The sequence below is a fragment of the Scomber scombrus genome, chromosome 21 (assembly GCF_963691925.1).
Source record: "Scomber scombrus chromosome 21, fScoSco1.1, whole genome shotgun sequence".
NCBI classification, from domain to species: Eukaryota; Metazoa; Chordata; class Actinopteri; order Scombriformes; family Scombridae; genus Scomber; species Scomber scombrus.
Window position 1 is genome coordinate 24,229,447 of NC_084990.1, and position 17,500 is coordinate 24,246,946.

The window sequence follows — 17,500 nt, forward strand, 5'->3', positions numbered from 1 at the left end:
AGAAAAAATCGTAAATTACACGTTAAGCATTTTCTTTTTGTGCGTTATGCTGCAGCCGCTCTGCTGCCCCCTACTGGTACTTACCTGTTATCTCAAGAAGTCTGCAGTTCAGTTTAGTTTAAGTTATTTTGTAGTGTTTATTGTACTTTTTTTTTTTTTTTTTACTGCTTGTTTTAGTTGTAGTGAACTATAATAACCCCGGTTCCTACTGCTGCCTGTTTCATGACACACGGATAAACCTCTCAAAGCTGCCTCCTGATTCAGTGACTCAGCTGTCATCTGTCGTTGAAACGGGCAGATTTGATTGGTTTAACTGCACCAGGTAAACGAGGGTGACTTCAGTAGATGTGATGGGGCCTTTAGGCAGCGTCTCCCAGTGTTGCTCATGTTAATGGGTCCTCCGAGCTCTTCTGCATGGCCAGGCAACGAGCAGTCAAGAGCTTTTACATAACATATGTATCCCTGTGTGTGTGTGTGTGTGTGTGTGTGTGTGTGTGTGTGCACTTGGCAGCCATTGTTGAGGCGTCACAGTGAAGTGTGGTTACTTGCAGACAGCTCCTGATAATTACTGTAATAGACGTTGCTGCCTTTCTTCCCGCCGGAGGACTCGTGTGACAGCAGCCCGATATTAACAGCTAATCAAGTGTGTGTGTGTGTGTGTGTGTGTGTGTGTGTGTGTGTGTGTGTGTGTGTGTGTGTGTGTGTGTGTGTGTGTGTGTGTGTGTGTGTAAAGCTGGCAGGCGTTCGAACTAAATCTCAGTAATTCTTAGTAAATAAATCCCTCGGCCGTCTTGGTTGGAAGCCTCCGGCGGTGGATGAGACTTTTCTTAATCTTCTGTCAGTGAAACAGTGAAGATGGCGGCTGAGAGGCTGCCGGTTCTGATCCGTCTTTAAAGCAGTGCAAAGGAAGGGTAATATAATTAAAAATAAGCATCAATATAACATTTGTGTTTACTGAAAAATGTGATGCATACAACAACAACAGACAGACAGAGGTTTAAGTCCACTTAAATACACTGTAGGAGGATAAAATATGTAATATTAGGAAGGGAGGAAAGAAGATGGAAAGGAGGAAGGAAGGAAAGGAGGAAGGAAGGGAGGAAGAATGAAGGAAAGGAGGGAAGGAAAGAAGGAAGGAAGGATGGAGGAAAGAAGGAAGGAAGGGAGGGAGGGAGGAAAGAAGGAAGGAAGTAAGGAGAGAAGGAAAGGAGGAAGGAAGGAAGGAAGTGAGGAAGGAACGGTGGAAGGAATGACAGGAGGAAGGAAGGGAGGAAAGAAGGAAGGAAGGAATGAGGAAGGAGGGAAGGAGGGAAGGAAAGGAAGAATGAAGGAAGGAAAGGAGGAAGGAAGGAAGAAAGGAGGGAAGGAATTAAGGAAGGAAGGAAGGAAGGATGTAGGAAAGAAGGAAGGAAACATCTTACTAACACTGACACTAATAACTGACTGAAGTTATAAATGCTTTTTTTAAGATTATGAAAGAAAAAGAGGCAACCATCGCTTCTCTCCTCTTCTTCTTTCAGTTTTTATTTTTTCCTCTGTTCTTTTACCCACAATGCACCCTGCTCTGAGAATGTCAACATGAAGGAGTTAAAGTCCGATCGGAGCAGAGATGACAGATGATGAAATGTGCGCTGGATCTCACCCAGCGGCCATGACTCATCCACAGATGGCAAACACACACACACAGACACACACACACACACACACACACACACACACACACACACACACACACACACACACACACACACACACACACACACACACACACACACACACACACACACACACACACACACCATACCTGTCTCCATTTGAGCAGTAAGAGTGTCAATATAATTCATATATATATATATAGAGAGAGAGAGAGTATTAATACCAGCTTGGCTGTTGGCTCGGTTAACTGGCAAAACAGACAGACAGGAATTAGCCAATCACAAAAAAGTAGCTCAGTTTCTGCCCAGCAACAGGTTGCTAAGGGCAGCTAAGGCCCTACGGTTGCTACGGCAATGTGAGAATCTGCTTGGTTACGAAAAAAAAAAATCTCAAAATGCCCCCAGAATTTGGCTTCTGACAAGGTCCCGAACAATTGCAAACTGTGAGAAAACCGTAACTTCTGTCCAAAAACCGAAAACACCGTGAGAGACACAGAAGCCGGCAGATTCTGACAGTGTTTATTTTATTCAGATATTCCTTAAAATGAGAGAGTAAGCTCAGTGTGAAGACAGAGTGAAATTCTTTTGAAAAAAAAAGACGATTACATTAGGGTCAATGGGGAGCAAGACAGGTATTGCCGCCGGTCTCGGCCCCCCCGTTTAAATTTTGTGCAGACCCCGCCTGTCAACGTCACATTTTATGAATCCCAACACCTATGTCTACATTTTGACCAAAAATTATTTGTCTCCTTTTTACGGTTTGGCCGTGAGCTCGAGTTAAAAATAAAAATTAAGGTTATTATTTACTGGTTCTCGCACTCAAGCTAACTGACGCTTCCACTCTAACTTTGAAGAAAAAGTGATTTCCACTCCTCGTTTGACTGCTCATAGTTTGAAAAGTTTACATGTTATGTAAAATCAGTTTGGTGTTTTGGAGAGAGCACAAGTTTTCCTCAGTTTTAAAATTTGAATCACATTTCTACGAGCAGGTATAAGGGTGCTACGTGACTCCGAAAAAAGGTGAAATTTTGTGGGTTTAAAAAAAATTCCCATTCATTTCCAATGGAGAATTATGCCCGTATTTGGGAATAACTTTGGGAAGAATTATTCCCTCAGAGGCAATAATAATGAGCTGCAGCGAGGAGACGCTCAGTGAAAGAAAAAAAAATCTTCATTTCTTTTTTATAAATGTTTGAAGAGTAATGATTAATTGCCAATCAACAACTACTTTTATTATGTACTATTTTTTCTATTTTAAAATTATTGCTTTTTAAATGTTCCATCTGTATCACATTTCCTTTTTCTTTCCCCTTTCTTTTTTGTTCTTTTTTTTAAAACATTGCTTAATGCTCCTTTTATGTCCTTTTTAATATGAAGCACTTTGTGTATGTCATTTCTGTTGTTGTAAATCAATTTGAGCTGCATTTCTTGTATGAAAGGTGCTCTATAAATAAAGTAATTATAACTAACAACTATTTTGATAATTGATTACGTGTTTTAAGTCATTTTTTAAGAAGAAAATCTCCAAGTTTTCTGGACTCCAACGTCTGAAAATGTGAATATTCTCTGGTTTCTTTTTACTTTATTTAAAATGGTGTCTAACATTCCCTTTTAAATGTTTTTGTCCTCCACTAATAAAAAATAGCCTTCCTCACCTTCATTTTATAATGAGTTTATAATTTGTGCTTTTTGGTTTCAGGAATCGACTACAAGACGACGACCATCCTCCTGGACGGGAGAAGAGTGAAGCTGCAGCTCTGGTACGACAACAAACTCCTGATTTAAACCCAGCGCTCGACTATTTCCCTAGTTATGGTTTCTCAGGGTCATGTGATCAGCGGCAGAAAGGCTGATTGTTTAAAAAGAGGGCAGGACAGACCAAGACCGGGTTTTGGTTTAACTCAGTCAGCTGTGAGTGTTGGACCAAAAATAAACAGGAAGCATGTGAGGCTGCTTTGACTTGATAAAAAGGCTTTTTCAGGTGGCGAGGCTTCTGGCAGACGTGAGTCTCTGAACTCCTTCTGACATCCTGACTCTGCAGATCAGGCTTTTCTTTAGTCTTCACTCAGATAGTTTTGGTTTTATGTGTTCAGGTTTGACGATTTCTGCTTCTACACTTTAGTTTTTGCTGCTTATAGACATTTAAACAGGACTTAAAGTGTACAGCCAGAGGAGGGCACATGTCTTTTTCAGTCCTGAATAGTGTCTGCAAGTCCCAACAACCTCCACCAATCAGAGGGTCCGTACAGCTTTTATCAAGGCAGAAACCCAAAAGCCAAAAAAAACACAGTTGGTGACATCTTGTGAGTAACTGTGTTTTTTTTACTTTTATTTTTTATGTCTTATATATAGATTCACAGCAGACAGTTTTGTAAATGTTGACACAACATTCCCCTGGAGGTTGATAAATGATAATGTTGAATGTTGTATGCTACATACATGTTTTACATATGGACATCCATGTTTTAACCGAGGCAGCGGTTCACTCGGGGGGGGGGGGGGGGGGGGGGGGGGGGCTGTGGGGGGATTATGGTGCACTTACAGCTCTGCTCACATGCAAACACTCAGCTGCAGCTCTAAACTCCTCTCAGAGGTATTTTTAGAGCGCTTTGCTTTTAGCCGAGTCAATATTAAATTATTAATCTGAAACTTTGTTTGATGTTTAAGCGGATGAGAAGCTTTAGCTCTGTGTGTGTGTGTGTACTTTTACTGTAATACTGCATACTACATCACTCATAATACTGCAGTACTTTTACTGTAATACTGCATACTACATCACTCATAATACTGCAGTACTTTTACTGTAATACTGCACACTACATCAAGCAATTATGTACTTTTACCATAGTTTTCATGCTTTTACTTGTAATGTAATATTATCACGCTGCTGTATTGGTGCTTTTGTGATGCTACAGTTTCATGAACGCTGTCACCTTCACAACAACAACAGCAGATAACTCATGTTTGGGATCATTTACTGTCACTCTCTGTACTGATTCTTGTAAATAACACTTGTGTTGGGAGTCCGGCCCTGCTGAAAACAACAGATGGAGTCCCTCAGTATCAGTTCACCATGAATCTATCTTGTTTTGTTGGACCACCTGACTTGCAAAGTGGCAGCTGCCTTCTATCTGGCCCAGTCAGAAGCAGCAGGCCGGCGGCCAGCCAGCGTCCTCGTGAGCCAACCAAAACACTGCTGTGGTATTCAGCTCTGGAGAACGCCACTGTTGTTTTTAACTGTGCAATAAAAAAAACATACAGTCCCATGTTTTGTAAGAGGGGCGGGTAGTATGACATCATGGAGAACTCACACTCACAGAGGGTTTATCATGGTTGTGGCAGTTACACCTCATCTTATATTCACTTCAGCAGTACACAGAAAGGTCCAAAAACATCTGAACTTTCCCTTTAAAAGCACAAATATTTTGGCCTTCTTCAAGGAACAGATTCCTCTGACAGCAGGCAACATGTTTGTGTTTGTTACTCTTCTGTATATCTAAAGAATAAAGACCTGCATTCGGTTGTGTACTATACATTGCTCAGTGATAATAAGTGTTGGTAAGATGATGAATTCATAAATCAGTTAAACTATATTTAAAAGCAGCATCAGGTTTGTTAAAATGTACATTTAGTATTTTTGTTGGTTTTATATCATTTGAAATGACATTTGCACCATTTTTTACCAAAAGTAAGACTGAATGCTCCTGAATGTCTAAATGTTATAATGTAAGATCATGCCAAACTAGTTGATATGGTGTTTTATTGACAATTTACTGTTTTTAAGCAAGTTGAATTATTTGGTACAAAGTTTTTATGGTTACACCACTTAGACATTTTTGCCATAATCCTCTAATATATTCTCTCTAAATGGATTAAAAGCAGAAATGTGTTGTTATTCATACGTTTAGTTTCACATTTTAACCCTTTAAATTTAAACTAAACCTCACTGACCCATAAATAAAATGATCTTTCCTTTACTATCAGTTGTGTTTTTTGCATTATCTGCATTAAGTATGTTGACCTTTGACCCTAATGTCATAACGCTGACCCTGTTTGTCTGTGTGGTTTCAGGGACACGTCTGGTCAGGGACGATTCTGCACCATTTTCAGGTCTTATTCCAGAGGAGCACAGGTAATCAGCTGTGTGAGAGTCTGTCACTGAATTCATCTGGACAGGCATCATGTTTAACCCTCCAGGAGATATTTAGTTTTATGTTCTTGTTTCAGTAAAATTGAGTGAACTGAGAGAAAGTGAATAACTTGATGTGCCAGATGTTTGGACAGGACGGTCTTACAAGTCGTCCATGGAGACTGTTTAGAAAAGGGCAGGCACTTAACCGCAGCGCTCAAAGATACCTTGCAGGTTATTGGATGAACCATCTGTCTATCACCATCTTATCTTGGAAGGCAGCTGTGCTAATTGCTCCAAACCACTAAATGCATAACTTGCAGCCTGATAAGATGGTTTCTCGTGTGATCTTGTGAATCCAGCTGCTTCACAAGCTAAAAAATTGGAGTAAAGGAAAATAATGCGATTTTTAAGCTAGCTTGGAGTTCCAGTCCTCTGAAATGAGGCCAACGCGGAAGTTACTTAAAGCTGCATTCTATCAAAAGGCCACCAGGGGGCAACCGTTTTGGTGTCAAAAGGACTTCCGTCTCTATACAAGTCAATGGAGAATTCACCAACTTCTCACTTGATTTCTAACCTCAGTAAACGTTTTCAAAATGTGTTTATGGTCTCAATCGCTAGTTTAAAGCCTTCTTCAATGCAGTATGATGTTCATTTGGGACATTTTGGCCTCCCTGATTTTATATGTGACGATAAAGCAGGGTATGCATTAGGGCGTGGCTACGTGGTGATTGACAGGTTGATTGGTTCACAGGTTCAGGAGGGCGCCTCATGCTCCTCCTGATGCCCATATAAGTAGAATCCCTGTTTTTATTTTTCCCAGCATGCACCTGAAATTTTCAAGATGATCCGATACTATTGGCCTCCGAGCAGCAGTCCACAAACCAATGGGTGACGTCATGGATGTTACGTCCGTTTCTTATATACAGTCTATGGATGTAACCTGGTAGCTACACTATGAAACTGACTGTGCTATGATTGGCTGGAGCTGACACACCTACTGACCAAAGGTTAACGCCCAGAAGCAGGTCAGAGTCTCTGCAGATAAATTCACAACCAGACACTCCTAGTGTGATCTAATTTTTAAGATAATCCTGCATAGTGTATCTTTAAACCGACAACCTGTTTATTTCCTGTGATTGGTTAGAAGATACGTCTGAAGATGCGCTGGGACACATATTCAGTGATGTTGCTGAGGTCATTGGGTGTTTCGGGTCTTTCAGCATCAGACATCCTCGCTCAGGTGACCCAGCCACGGTTGATCAGACTCCGGCTTGTGTCCTAGCACCATCAGCCCACATGTCGGACCTCTTGAACCACAGCCATCTGGAGGCTCTTTCAGCAGCGTCTGTGGCGGACTTGATGGTTTTTCTTGTAGCCGACCCAGTGATGCTGAGCAGAGTATAGAGTTTGCTCAGTGAGCGCCCTGCAAATCCTCTACACCCCACCTCAATGGGCTCGCAGCGAACCCTCCAGCCTCTGCTCCGGCACGGCTCCACCAGCAGCGTTGCTCTGAACCTCAGACACACTGAGCTGTGAGAGGAAGAAATCCATCCCACACATCAAACTGTCACAGAGCTCTTTGTTTCATTCCCAGCGGAGATTTCTTTTTTTAAACAACCATAGAAACAGTTCCCAGTGAATAAAGTTGTGTTGTTGTCATCAGTCATCAGGCTATTAGTGGATACAGAAGAGGAGATATCACCATGGCAACAGTGACACCATCATCACAGCGAGGCTGAAAGCTGATCTTCAGTCTTTTAGTGTCTCAATAATGACCTGCACATTTATCTGGAGTTCAGTTAACCTTCCTGTCGTCCTCCCGGGTCAAATTGACTCCATCTGTTTTGACTGTTCCTTCTGTCCTTCCTTCCTCCCTCCTTCTCTCTTTCTTTCCTTTCTCTCTCTTTCCTCCCTTCCTTCTGTCTTTCCTCCATCCCCCTTTCTTCCTTCCTCCCTTCCTTCTTTCCTCCCTCCTTCCTTCTCTCTTTCTTTCTTCCCTTCCTCTTTTCCTTTCCCCCCCTCCTACCTTCCTTCCTACCTTACTCCGTCCTTCCTTCCTTTCCTTTCCTTCCTCCCTTCCTTCCTTGCTTCCCTCCTTCCTTCCTTCCTCCCTTCTTTCCTTCCTTCTTCCTTCCTCCCTTCCCACCTGCCTCCCTCCTTTCCTTCCTTATTCCTCCCTCCCTCCCTTCCTCCCTCCCTACCTCCTTCCCTTCCTTTGTCCTCCTTTCCTTCCTCCCTTCCTTCCTCCCTCCCTTCTTTCCTTCTTCCTCCCTTCTTTCCTTCCTGCCTCCCTCCCTTCCTTCCTTCCTTCCTTGACTCGAAGACAACAGGAGGGTTAAATGTTGAACCATAGATTAATACTGCAGGAGAAGAACTACACTTCCCATGATGCTTTGAAGTGTTTCTTTTCTTGATTAAAAAAAAAAACATTGTGATCTGACATGCATTGTTTGTGTCTGCTCCTCAGGGAGTTATTCTCGTGTATGACATCACCAACCGCTGGTCGTTTGACGGCATCGACAGATGGATTAAAGAGATAGACGAGGTCAGTGTCCAATCATTCAGTCCCAGTGTGATCCACATACTCTGTTTCCTGAAGGAATCTGGTTGATCTCCACATCTGAAGTGATATTTTCCTGCAGTGTTGGTTTGATTCAAGGTTTAAAGGACAGATTCACAATTTTTCAAGTGTGTCTTAAACCAGCAGTCAAGTGTCAATATGAACAGCTGTAATCATTCCTCCTGTTTATACTGACTATTAAAAGATCTCCTTCTAATGTGCTTCCGGTGTTCAGTGATGGAGGAAGATGATCAGCTTCTATTGAGCTTCATCAGTGTGAGTTAGTCATATCAAGTGATATCTGACACATTTTTAGCATCAGATTCCCTCTTAGTGTTTCCCTGTTGAGCTGTGGTGAAAGTATAGTAACAAAAAGACTTTGCTACTAAAAACACTGTAACGTTGAAACATAGAAGATGAAGATTTGACTCATTCAGACGACTGAAGCTTCAGATCAACTTTTAAATCCATGTTTCCACAGAAGGAGGACTGTGGATTTAATCCTCCATCACTTCCATTGTAAACATTATGAAGGGATCTTCTAATGGTCAGTATGAACAGGAGGAATCATTACACTTAATGCTCATTCGTAAAAAAAGGTGAACTCGTCCTTTAAGTCATTGTGATTTCATGTTTATGTCACCAGGTCTCGTTTAAATATGATGATATCAAGGATTGCACTTGTATTTTGTATAGTACTTTTTTTTAAAAAGAACCCTCCCTTTTCTGTTTCCTGATTACCCAGCATGCCCCGGGGGTGCCCAAGATCCTGGTCGGGAACCGCCTCCACCTGGCCTACAAGCGCCAGGTGACCACGGAGCAGGCGCAGGTGTACGCGGAGAAGCTGGGCGTCACCTTCTTCGAGGTCAGCCCGCTGTGCAACTTCAACGTTACAGAGTCGTTCACGGAGCTCGCTCGCATCGTCCTGATGAGACACGGCATGGAGCGACTGTGGAGGCCCAACAAAGGTGTGTGTGATGTTACAGTTATCAGTGGTGATAGCAAGACTCCAGCAGAATAACTTTAACATCAAACCTCTCTAACAATGAATCCAGTGAAGAAGTCAATAGTGAACACTAATAAAAGCAGGGATGAAGGACTCAGTAGAAATGCTGCTCATATACGGCTCAGTGATAATAAGTGTTGGTAAGATGATGAATTCATAAATCAGTTAAACTAGATTTAAAAGCAGCATCAGGTTTGTTAAAATGTACATTTAGTATTTTTGTTGGTTTTATATCATTTTATACCAAAAGTAAGACTGAATGCTCCTGAAAATGTCAAATGGTGTAACCACAAAAGAATGATAAATATTACATATTTTATCCACCTAGAGAGAAAGAAAGGGAGGAAGAAAGATACAAAAGGAAGAAGAGAAAGAACAAGAAGTAGGAGGAGAAAAGAAAGGAAGAAAGGAGGAAGATGAGAAAGAAAGGGAAAAAAAGGAGGAAGAGGACTAAGAAAGAGAGGAGGAAGAGGAGGAGAAAGAAAGAGAGGAGGAAGAGAAGAAAGAAAGAAAGGAGGAAGATGAGAAAGAAAGAAGAAAGAAAGGAAGAGGAGAAAGAAAGAAAGAGAGGAGGAAGAGAAGAAAGAACGAAAGAAAGAAAGAAAGAGAGGAGGAAGAAGAGAAAGAAAGAGAGGAGGAAGAGGAGAAAGAAAGGAGGAATAGAAGAAAGAAGAAAGAAAGAAAGAGAGGAGGAAGAGGAGAAAGAAAGAAAGAAAGAGGAGAAAGAAAGAAAGAAAGAAAGAAAGAAAGAAAGAAAGAAAGAAAGAAAGAAAGGAGGAAAGAAAGCAAAGAGATAGAAAGAAATAAAGCAGTCAGGTTCCTGGTCTCCATGGTAACCAGAGTAAATGTAATATTTAGAACAAGTGTATTCCATTACCTTTATTTAATATAAAGTTATAATGTAAGATCATGCCAAACTAGTTGATATGGTGTTTTATTGACTATTTACTGTTTTTAAGCAAGTTGAATTATTTGGTACAAAGTTTTTATGGTTACACCTCTATAATCTTATATATTCACACATATTATAAATTCATCACATATACTCAGTTATACAGGAAACGGCAACAAGACAAAATAAACAGAATTACATTAAATCAAAGTAATAATGGATGAAACGTGTGAGTGTAATAAAGTTACTGCACATTTTATAACTTGTAACCAAAAAAAAGAAAGTTAAACAAGTTATTTTTAAAGTGGACAGCAGCTTCCCTCAGGACTGAGCTCATCTTTAATGTGACGCTGCCCCCATGTGGACAAAACACTGTACAACAGTTTAACAGTGAAATATAAACTCTTGCTCTGGACAGTAAATCTAATCTTCTTACTATTCTAAATATTATTATGTTAACCCTCCTGTTGTCCTTGAGTCAAGGAAGCAAGGAAAGGAAGGGAGGGAGGAAGGAAAGCAGGGAGGAAGGAAGGAAGGAAAGGAAGGAAGGGAGGAAGAAAGAAGGAAGGAAAGGAGGGAGAAAGGAAGGTAGGAGGGAGGGAGGGAGGAAGGAAGGAAAGGAGGGAGGAAGGAAGGGAGGAAGAAGGAAGGAAGGAAAGGAGGGAGGGAGGAAGGTAGGAGGGAGGGAGGAGAGAAGGAAGGAGGGAGGAAGGAAGGAAGGGAGAAGGGAAAGGAGGGAGGGAGGAAGGTGGGAGGGTGGGAGGAAAGAAGGAAGGAGGGAGGAGGGAGGGAGGGAGAAAGGAAAAGAGGAAGGGAGGAAGGAAGGAGGGAGGGCGAAAGGAAAAGAGGAAGGAAAGGTAGGAGGAAGGAAGGAAAGAAAGAGAGAAAGAGGGAGGAAAGGATGAAGGAATGAAAGGAAGGAAGGAAGCAAGGAAGGAAGGAAGGAAAGAAGGAAGGAAGGGAGGAAAGAAGGAACAGTCAAAACTGACGGAGTCAATTTGACCCGGGAGGACGACAGGACGGTTAAATATACTTTTTTTAAATAAATGTATATTAGGAAACAAATCACTTTTATCTGAAACAATCTTTTAAACCTGTTTGGTTTATTGGTTTATTTTGTTCTGCTTCCTGTTGTCTAATAACTTCAGGCTGTGTTTGTAACTCTAACTTTAGAAGTCACGCCATATAAATAAAGACTATAAAACAGAGAAGAAGCCAGATGTAACCTGCATGTTGAACCTCTGTCTGTCTCAGTGTTGAGTCTTCAGGATCTCTGCTGCCGCTCCATCGTCTCCTGCACTCCGGTCCACCTGGTGGATAAACTGCCCCTCCCGCTGGCTCTCAAGTCCCACCTCAAGTCCTTCTCCATGGCCAACGGCCTCAACGCCCGCATGATGCATGGACGCTCCTACTCCGTCACCGCCAACGCCTCCGCCCACCACGGCGCCACCAAGAGGACCGGAGGGACGCTGCTGAAAAAGCCCAAACTGATCCGGCCGCCACCCCGCTCAGCCCGTCTGCACAGAGCTGCAGAAACAGCTGCAAAATATCCTAACGGCTGGACCGGGTTTCAGTACCGGTCTCCAGGAGTCAGTACCACCTCTAACTCAAGCTGTGATAGGAACACAGACAGAAAGTGTCATTTCTCTAGAGAGTTTCTGTCTTCTCTCTTTATAAAAACCTGAAAAACTATTCTATATTTTATGGCGCTTTTCCACTACACAGTTCCAGCACGACTCGCCTCGACTCGGTTCTTCCTGCGTATCCATCAGGGATAGTACCTGGTACCTGGTACTTTTTTAGTACCTGCTCTGTCGAGGTTCCAAGCGAGCCGAGCCGATACTAAAATGTGACTTCAACAGACTGCCGGCCACTGATTGGTCAGAGAGCCACTGGAAGAGTCATGAGCCGTCCCACACAAGAATCAAACCCGGCATTTTTAAATACCAACAACAGCGTTACCATAGTTACAGCTATACTGCTCAATTTTCTTGCTTTGTGTGAGACAGAAAGCCTCATACAGCAGCAAGTACACCATCGCCTCCATGTCCTCCATTGTTTATGTGTTTGTGTCGCGTATAAAACGAAGTTGCGGCAGTTTCGCGGAGTGTTGCTATGACGACCCCGCCCACGTTGAGTAGGATCTATTTTGTAATGGAAAAGGTTCCTGGTACCGAGTCGAGCAGAGCCGTGCTGGAACTGTGTAGTGGAAAAGCGCCATTAGAGGCATCTTACGTCCAAAGTCTTCAACCTGATCTGTAGAAAAACTACCTGACATGTTTACTGATGTAAATTATTATCTAAAAGCTGCTTTTTAAATTATTTCCAAGTTTTAAAAAACAGTTTTAAACCAAACAAAAACAAAAAGGTGATAAAGGACTTAAACTGCTCTCCAGAACTCATGTACTGTATGATAGAGTTCATATTAACTGGGAAACAGGAAATTATAAATAAAGGCCTGATTCTCACAGTGAGGGTTAGGGTCATTTGAGCTGCTTGGAAAGATTTTAATTAAAAAAAACACTGATTCATCCACAAGTTATTTGGATGAATCCCCTCCTTCTCTCTTTCTTTCCTTCCTCTCTCTTCCCTCCCTTCCTTCCTTCCTCCTTCCCTCCTTCTTTCCTTTCTTCCTTCGTTCCTTCCTTCTTCCCTTCCTTCTTTCTTATGTCCTTCTTCCCTTCCCTCCTCCCTTCCTCTTTTCCTTTCCCCCTCCCTCCTACCTGCCTTCCTTCCTTCCTTCCTTCCTTCCTTCTTTCCTTTTCTCCCTTCCTTCCTCCCTCCTTTCCTTCCTTCCCTTCTTCCTTCCTCCTTTCCTTCCTCCTTTCCTTCCGTCTTCCTTTCCTTCCTTCTTCCTCCCTTCCCCCCTACCTTCCTCCCTTCCTTCTTTCTTATGTCCTTCTTTCCTTCCCTCCTCCCTTCCTCTTTTCATTTCCCCCTCCCTCCTACCTTCCTTTCTTCCTCCCTTCCTTCCTTCCTCCCTTCCTTCCTTCTTTCATCCCTCCCTTCCTTCCTTCTTCCTTCCTTGACTCGAGGACAACAGGAGGGTTAATAAAGGTAACGAGGTGTTGAGGTTTTATTGACTCGTTTATCTCAGAAAAGTAAAGAAACTGTTGCTGAACATCGTACGGACCAAAACACCAGCAGTGTGATGACGTTTACTGACGTCGGGTTTTTGAGTCTATTCTGTTGTTTGGACGTCGAGTCGCAGAAGACGTAACGTTATGTCCAGTTTGACAGTATCAGCAGTAAATGTGTGTTAGAGGACCGAACATTAACGTCACTGTTAGGAATAAAATTATTTTAACATTTCGAGAATAAAGTGAAAATTTCTTAAGATAAGATTTTTAATATGTATGTAAAAAGCTAAAAAAAAAAAAAAAAAGTAAAGGAAAAATGGAAATTACAAGAAAAACATTTCTAAGAAGAAAGTCATAATATTTTGACAGTAAAGTTATATTTTTCTTATAAAATCTCATGAGAACATTATTCTAAAAAATATGAAGTTAATTCTCAAAATTCTGCAACATTTTTCCAGTAAAACATATTTTCTCATCAGAATTTATTTTTTTCTCCAAACATTACAATTTTCCCCCTTTCGCTAAATATATTGTTTCCATAAAATATATATAATTTTATTATCTAAATATTGTATTTTCCCAAATATTTATTCTCAAAATATGATTTTTTAAAAGATTTTTTTCTCTTAGAATTGGCAGCTTCATTCTCGAAGTATTATACTTTCCTCCCTTAAGATTCTTCTCTTAAAGTCCTTTATTCTCAAAATAAACAATTTTTTTGTGTAATTAAAGTTTTTTCTCAAAATATGACATTATATTTAGATTATTTTTTTTGTCAAATTTGGACTATTTTCTTAAAACTATGACTTTTTTCTTCTAAAAAAATCAGCTGTATTCTATTAATGTGAAGTTTTCCCTGCAAAATTAAAACTTTCCCCATAAAAACATTTTTTCCAAATATTTCAACTTCTCCCTCGTAAAATGAAATTTTTTAATTTTTTTATTCATATAAACAATTTTCTAGTAAAATTGGGGCTATTTTCTTAAAATAATTTAAAACTTTTTAAAATTTCAGCTTTACTCTCTAAATATTTTTCTATTCTCTTGATTTTTTTCCTAACAGTGACGCAACAACACGTCAGTCTGGAGCAGCTTGTTCGTGACGCTTCTCACAGTTTGCTTTGAGCAGTTTTGTGAAACATAATGAAGAAAAACATAAAAATGAAACTCCAGCATTGATCCCTGCAGGCGGAGCTCTGATCCTCTCAGACCGATCGGATGATAGATGATTAAATAACTGCAGGTCGTCTTTTATCCTCCTTAACGGCAAGTTTTTGTGTTCACAGTCGAGCAGCTTCTTCCTCAGGATGTTTTCTACATGGACGAGAACACGGTCACATATATTTGTACATAGACGCACTTTGGAAACTGTATTTTTGCACAACATGAACACACTTAAATCTGAGTGTCTGAGATGAAACAAACACCTTCATCCTCCTCGTCTTCTTCTACTAGAACCTTCAGATGAAACCCGGCTCTTCAGACACACTAACAGCTGCACTCTTGTGTACAATATTTGTACGTATTGTAAATATCAGTGTTTGATACGATGCTAATAGATAACCTGCAGGGGTTTGTATCTGTTTTCAATGTAAAGTGACGTTATACATTTTTTTTGCTGAGTCCTGAGTGACACCTGCACCAAAGCCAGAGGAAGGCACTCAACAGAAAGGTGTGTTTGCACTGTTCATCGATGTTTAATAAGATGCACCTTTACAATAAAATGTACCCCAGTGAGTGTTTGTAGTTTGTGGGTTTAATATTTTAGAAGTTTAAACCATAGACTGTATATATAATGGACGTAACATCCGTGACGTCAGCCATTGGTTTGTGGACTGCTGCTCTGAGGCCAATAGTATCGGATCTGGGCAGCACCATCTCGAAAATTTCAGGTGCATGCTGGGAAAAATAAAAACACGGATTCTACAAATGAACATCATACTGCATTGAAGAAGGCTTTAAACTAGCGATTGAGACCATAAACACATTTTGAAAACGTTTACTGAGGTTAGAAATCAAGTGAGAAGTTGGTGAATTCTCCATTGACTTGTATAGAGACGGAAGTCCTTTTGACACCAAAACGGTCGCCCCCTGGTGGCCTTTTGATAGAATGCAGTTTTAAGTTACTTCCTGGTTGGCCTCATTTCAGAGGACCGGAGCTCCCCGCCTGGTTTAACACATTTAGTTTGAAAATCTCCGTATATGAAACAGAACAGGTTTGTTTTTATTGCTGAATTCTTGTTATAAAGACATCACGTTACATGTGTGACGTCTACACATTGATCCAAGATGCTTTTAGTGGAGAAAAAACAGTCCTTCCTGCACAGGTGAACACTGACACCTGGTGGTATGTGTATGAATTACAAGTTAATATATATAGCAGCAGGAAGGATTCACTTCCAGCTGCAAACAGCAGCTCACACAAGGTATGTATGATGTTCAGAGAGAAGAAGTTCATTTCAGAATTAGATAGATAGATAGATAGATAGATAGATAGATTAATAGATAGATAGATAGATAGATAGATAGATTGATTGATAGATAGATAGATAGGTAGATAGATAGATAGATAGATAGATAGATAGATAGATAGATAGATAGATAGATAGATAGATAGATAGATTGATTGATAGATAGATAGATAGGTAGATAGATAGATAGATAGATAGATAGATAGATAGATAGATAGATAGATAGATAGATAGATAGATAGATAGATAGATAGATAGATAGATAGATAGATAGATAGATAGATAGATAGATAGATTGATTGATTGATTGCCACAGTTATGATAATATAAGATATTCCTTTATTAGTCCCACAATGGGGAAATTTGCAGTATTACAGCAGCAAGTGGACAGTAAAACATAGAAGAGCAGCAATAACAAAGTATAAAGAACAATACATAAGTACGAAAAAACAATAACAATAATAGTAGAAATATATAATTTTAAAAATAATAATAATTGTGACATTATTTACATTATTTACAGTAATATTAGCATTGATTGGTATATACCAGAGATGATATTGTTATTGCACAGATTAAAATTAATATATATATAGATATATAGATATATCTATATATATATTTTATACATAAATATATATATTTATATATATGTATATTATATGTATATTGCACAGTTGAATTGAAATTGGTATTATACATGAAATACTAATATTGACACAGCATTGGACATTGAAAGTGCAGTGATGAAGAAAGAAGGGAATTATCAATAAATAATTAAATATTACATTAATAATAATCTGCTGGGAAAGACTAAGTGGAAATCTTCTTATTAATAAATGAAGAGTAACAGGAATAATAGACCGAATTTATCTGTTTTGGGTTTTTTGTCCAACCTGCAGTTCCACTTTAGTCCAGCAGGTGTCAGTAATGCGACCGTAAGCTGGTCCGCCGACCGCCGTTTGAGCTGCTAGAAGAAGAAGTTGTTGCTGTTAGCTCGACCCTGCAGCAGCTTTGGAGGTTTTTGGGATATTTTTTGGGACTTTTTTTTCTCAAACAGACTCCTGATTTCCTGCTTTCACGGCTCCAGCTGGGAGTAAACACGGTAAGACAGAAACGCGTCTCGTGCTTCCCGGTTTGTTTAAAGTGGATGAAATGAAGCAGAAAGTGTTTGTTAATAATTGAGCTACAGTTCAGACTTTATTTAAACATTTCCTGCAGCTCAACTCATTAAACACGTTCATTTCTCATTTCTAATGAAGCTGCTGCTCATATAGTTGGTTTAACGTTGAGCTGAAGCTGAGTTATGATGATGTAATGTTTTTAATGATCATAAAGATCAAAGGCACTGTTAGATTAGTTAATTAACACGGTGACGTCATACATTCATTAACTTCAGACCTTTTTAATTGAACTTTGTATGTCTTTTATTTCTATGTTTCAGGCCTTTTATTTATTCTTTATTTTTGGTATTTTATTACTTTTATACTTTTTTAAACCTTTTAATAATCTGCATCACATTTCTGCTTTAACTGGTTTTATTTATTTATTCAGTCAATCAGTGAGGAAACATCAGAGGTTGGATTTTATTTTAACTCTCCTGTTGTCCTCGAAGGAAGGAAAGGAAGGAGGGAAGGAAAGGAGGGAGGAAGGAGGGAAGGAAGGAAAGGAGGGAGGAAGGAGGGAAGGAAGGAAAGGAGGGAG

The 17,500-nt window shown here is 40.1% G+C and overlaps 2 protein-coding genes across 4 annotated transcripts in view; both read left to right on the forward strand.

Moving 5' to 3' along the window:
• rab40b (RAB40B, member RAS oncogene family) overlaps positions 1-15,056 on the forward strand; it is a 26,591-nt gene extending 11,535 nt beyond the window's left edge. The window contains exons 2-7 of one of the 2 annotated variants that reach the window (XM_062442608.1): positions 3,355-3,415; positions 5,727-5,787; positions 8,255-8,332; positions 9,093-9,315; positions 11,500-11,834; positions 14,389-15,056. In XM_062442608.1, coding sequence (XP_062298592.1) covers positions 3,355-3,415; positions 5,727-5,787; positions 8,255-8,332; positions 9,093-9,315; positions 11,500-11,834; positions 14,389-14,391 — 761 coding nt within the window. In that variant the 3' untranslated portion in view covers positions 14,392-15,056. Of the gene's footprint in view, positions 1-3,354; positions 3,416-5,726; positions 5,788-8,254; positions 8,333-9,092; positions 9,316-11,499; positions 12,125-14,388 lie in introns of those variants that run through there. The other variant, XM_062442607.1, reaches the window with a different exon arrangement.
• A 1,725-nt stretch (positions 15,057-16,781) lies between these two features.
• LOC134003399 (prolyl 4-hydroxylase subunit alpha-1-like) overlaps positions 16,782-17,500 on the forward strand; it is a 12,263-nt gene continuing 11,544 nt past the window's right edge. For both annotated transcript variants that reach the window (XM_062442596.1, XM_062442597.1), the window contains exon 1: positions 16,782-16,901. The gene's annotated coding sequence lies outside the window, so the exon portion shown is untranslated. The remainder of the gene's footprint in view (positions 16,902-17,500) is intronic.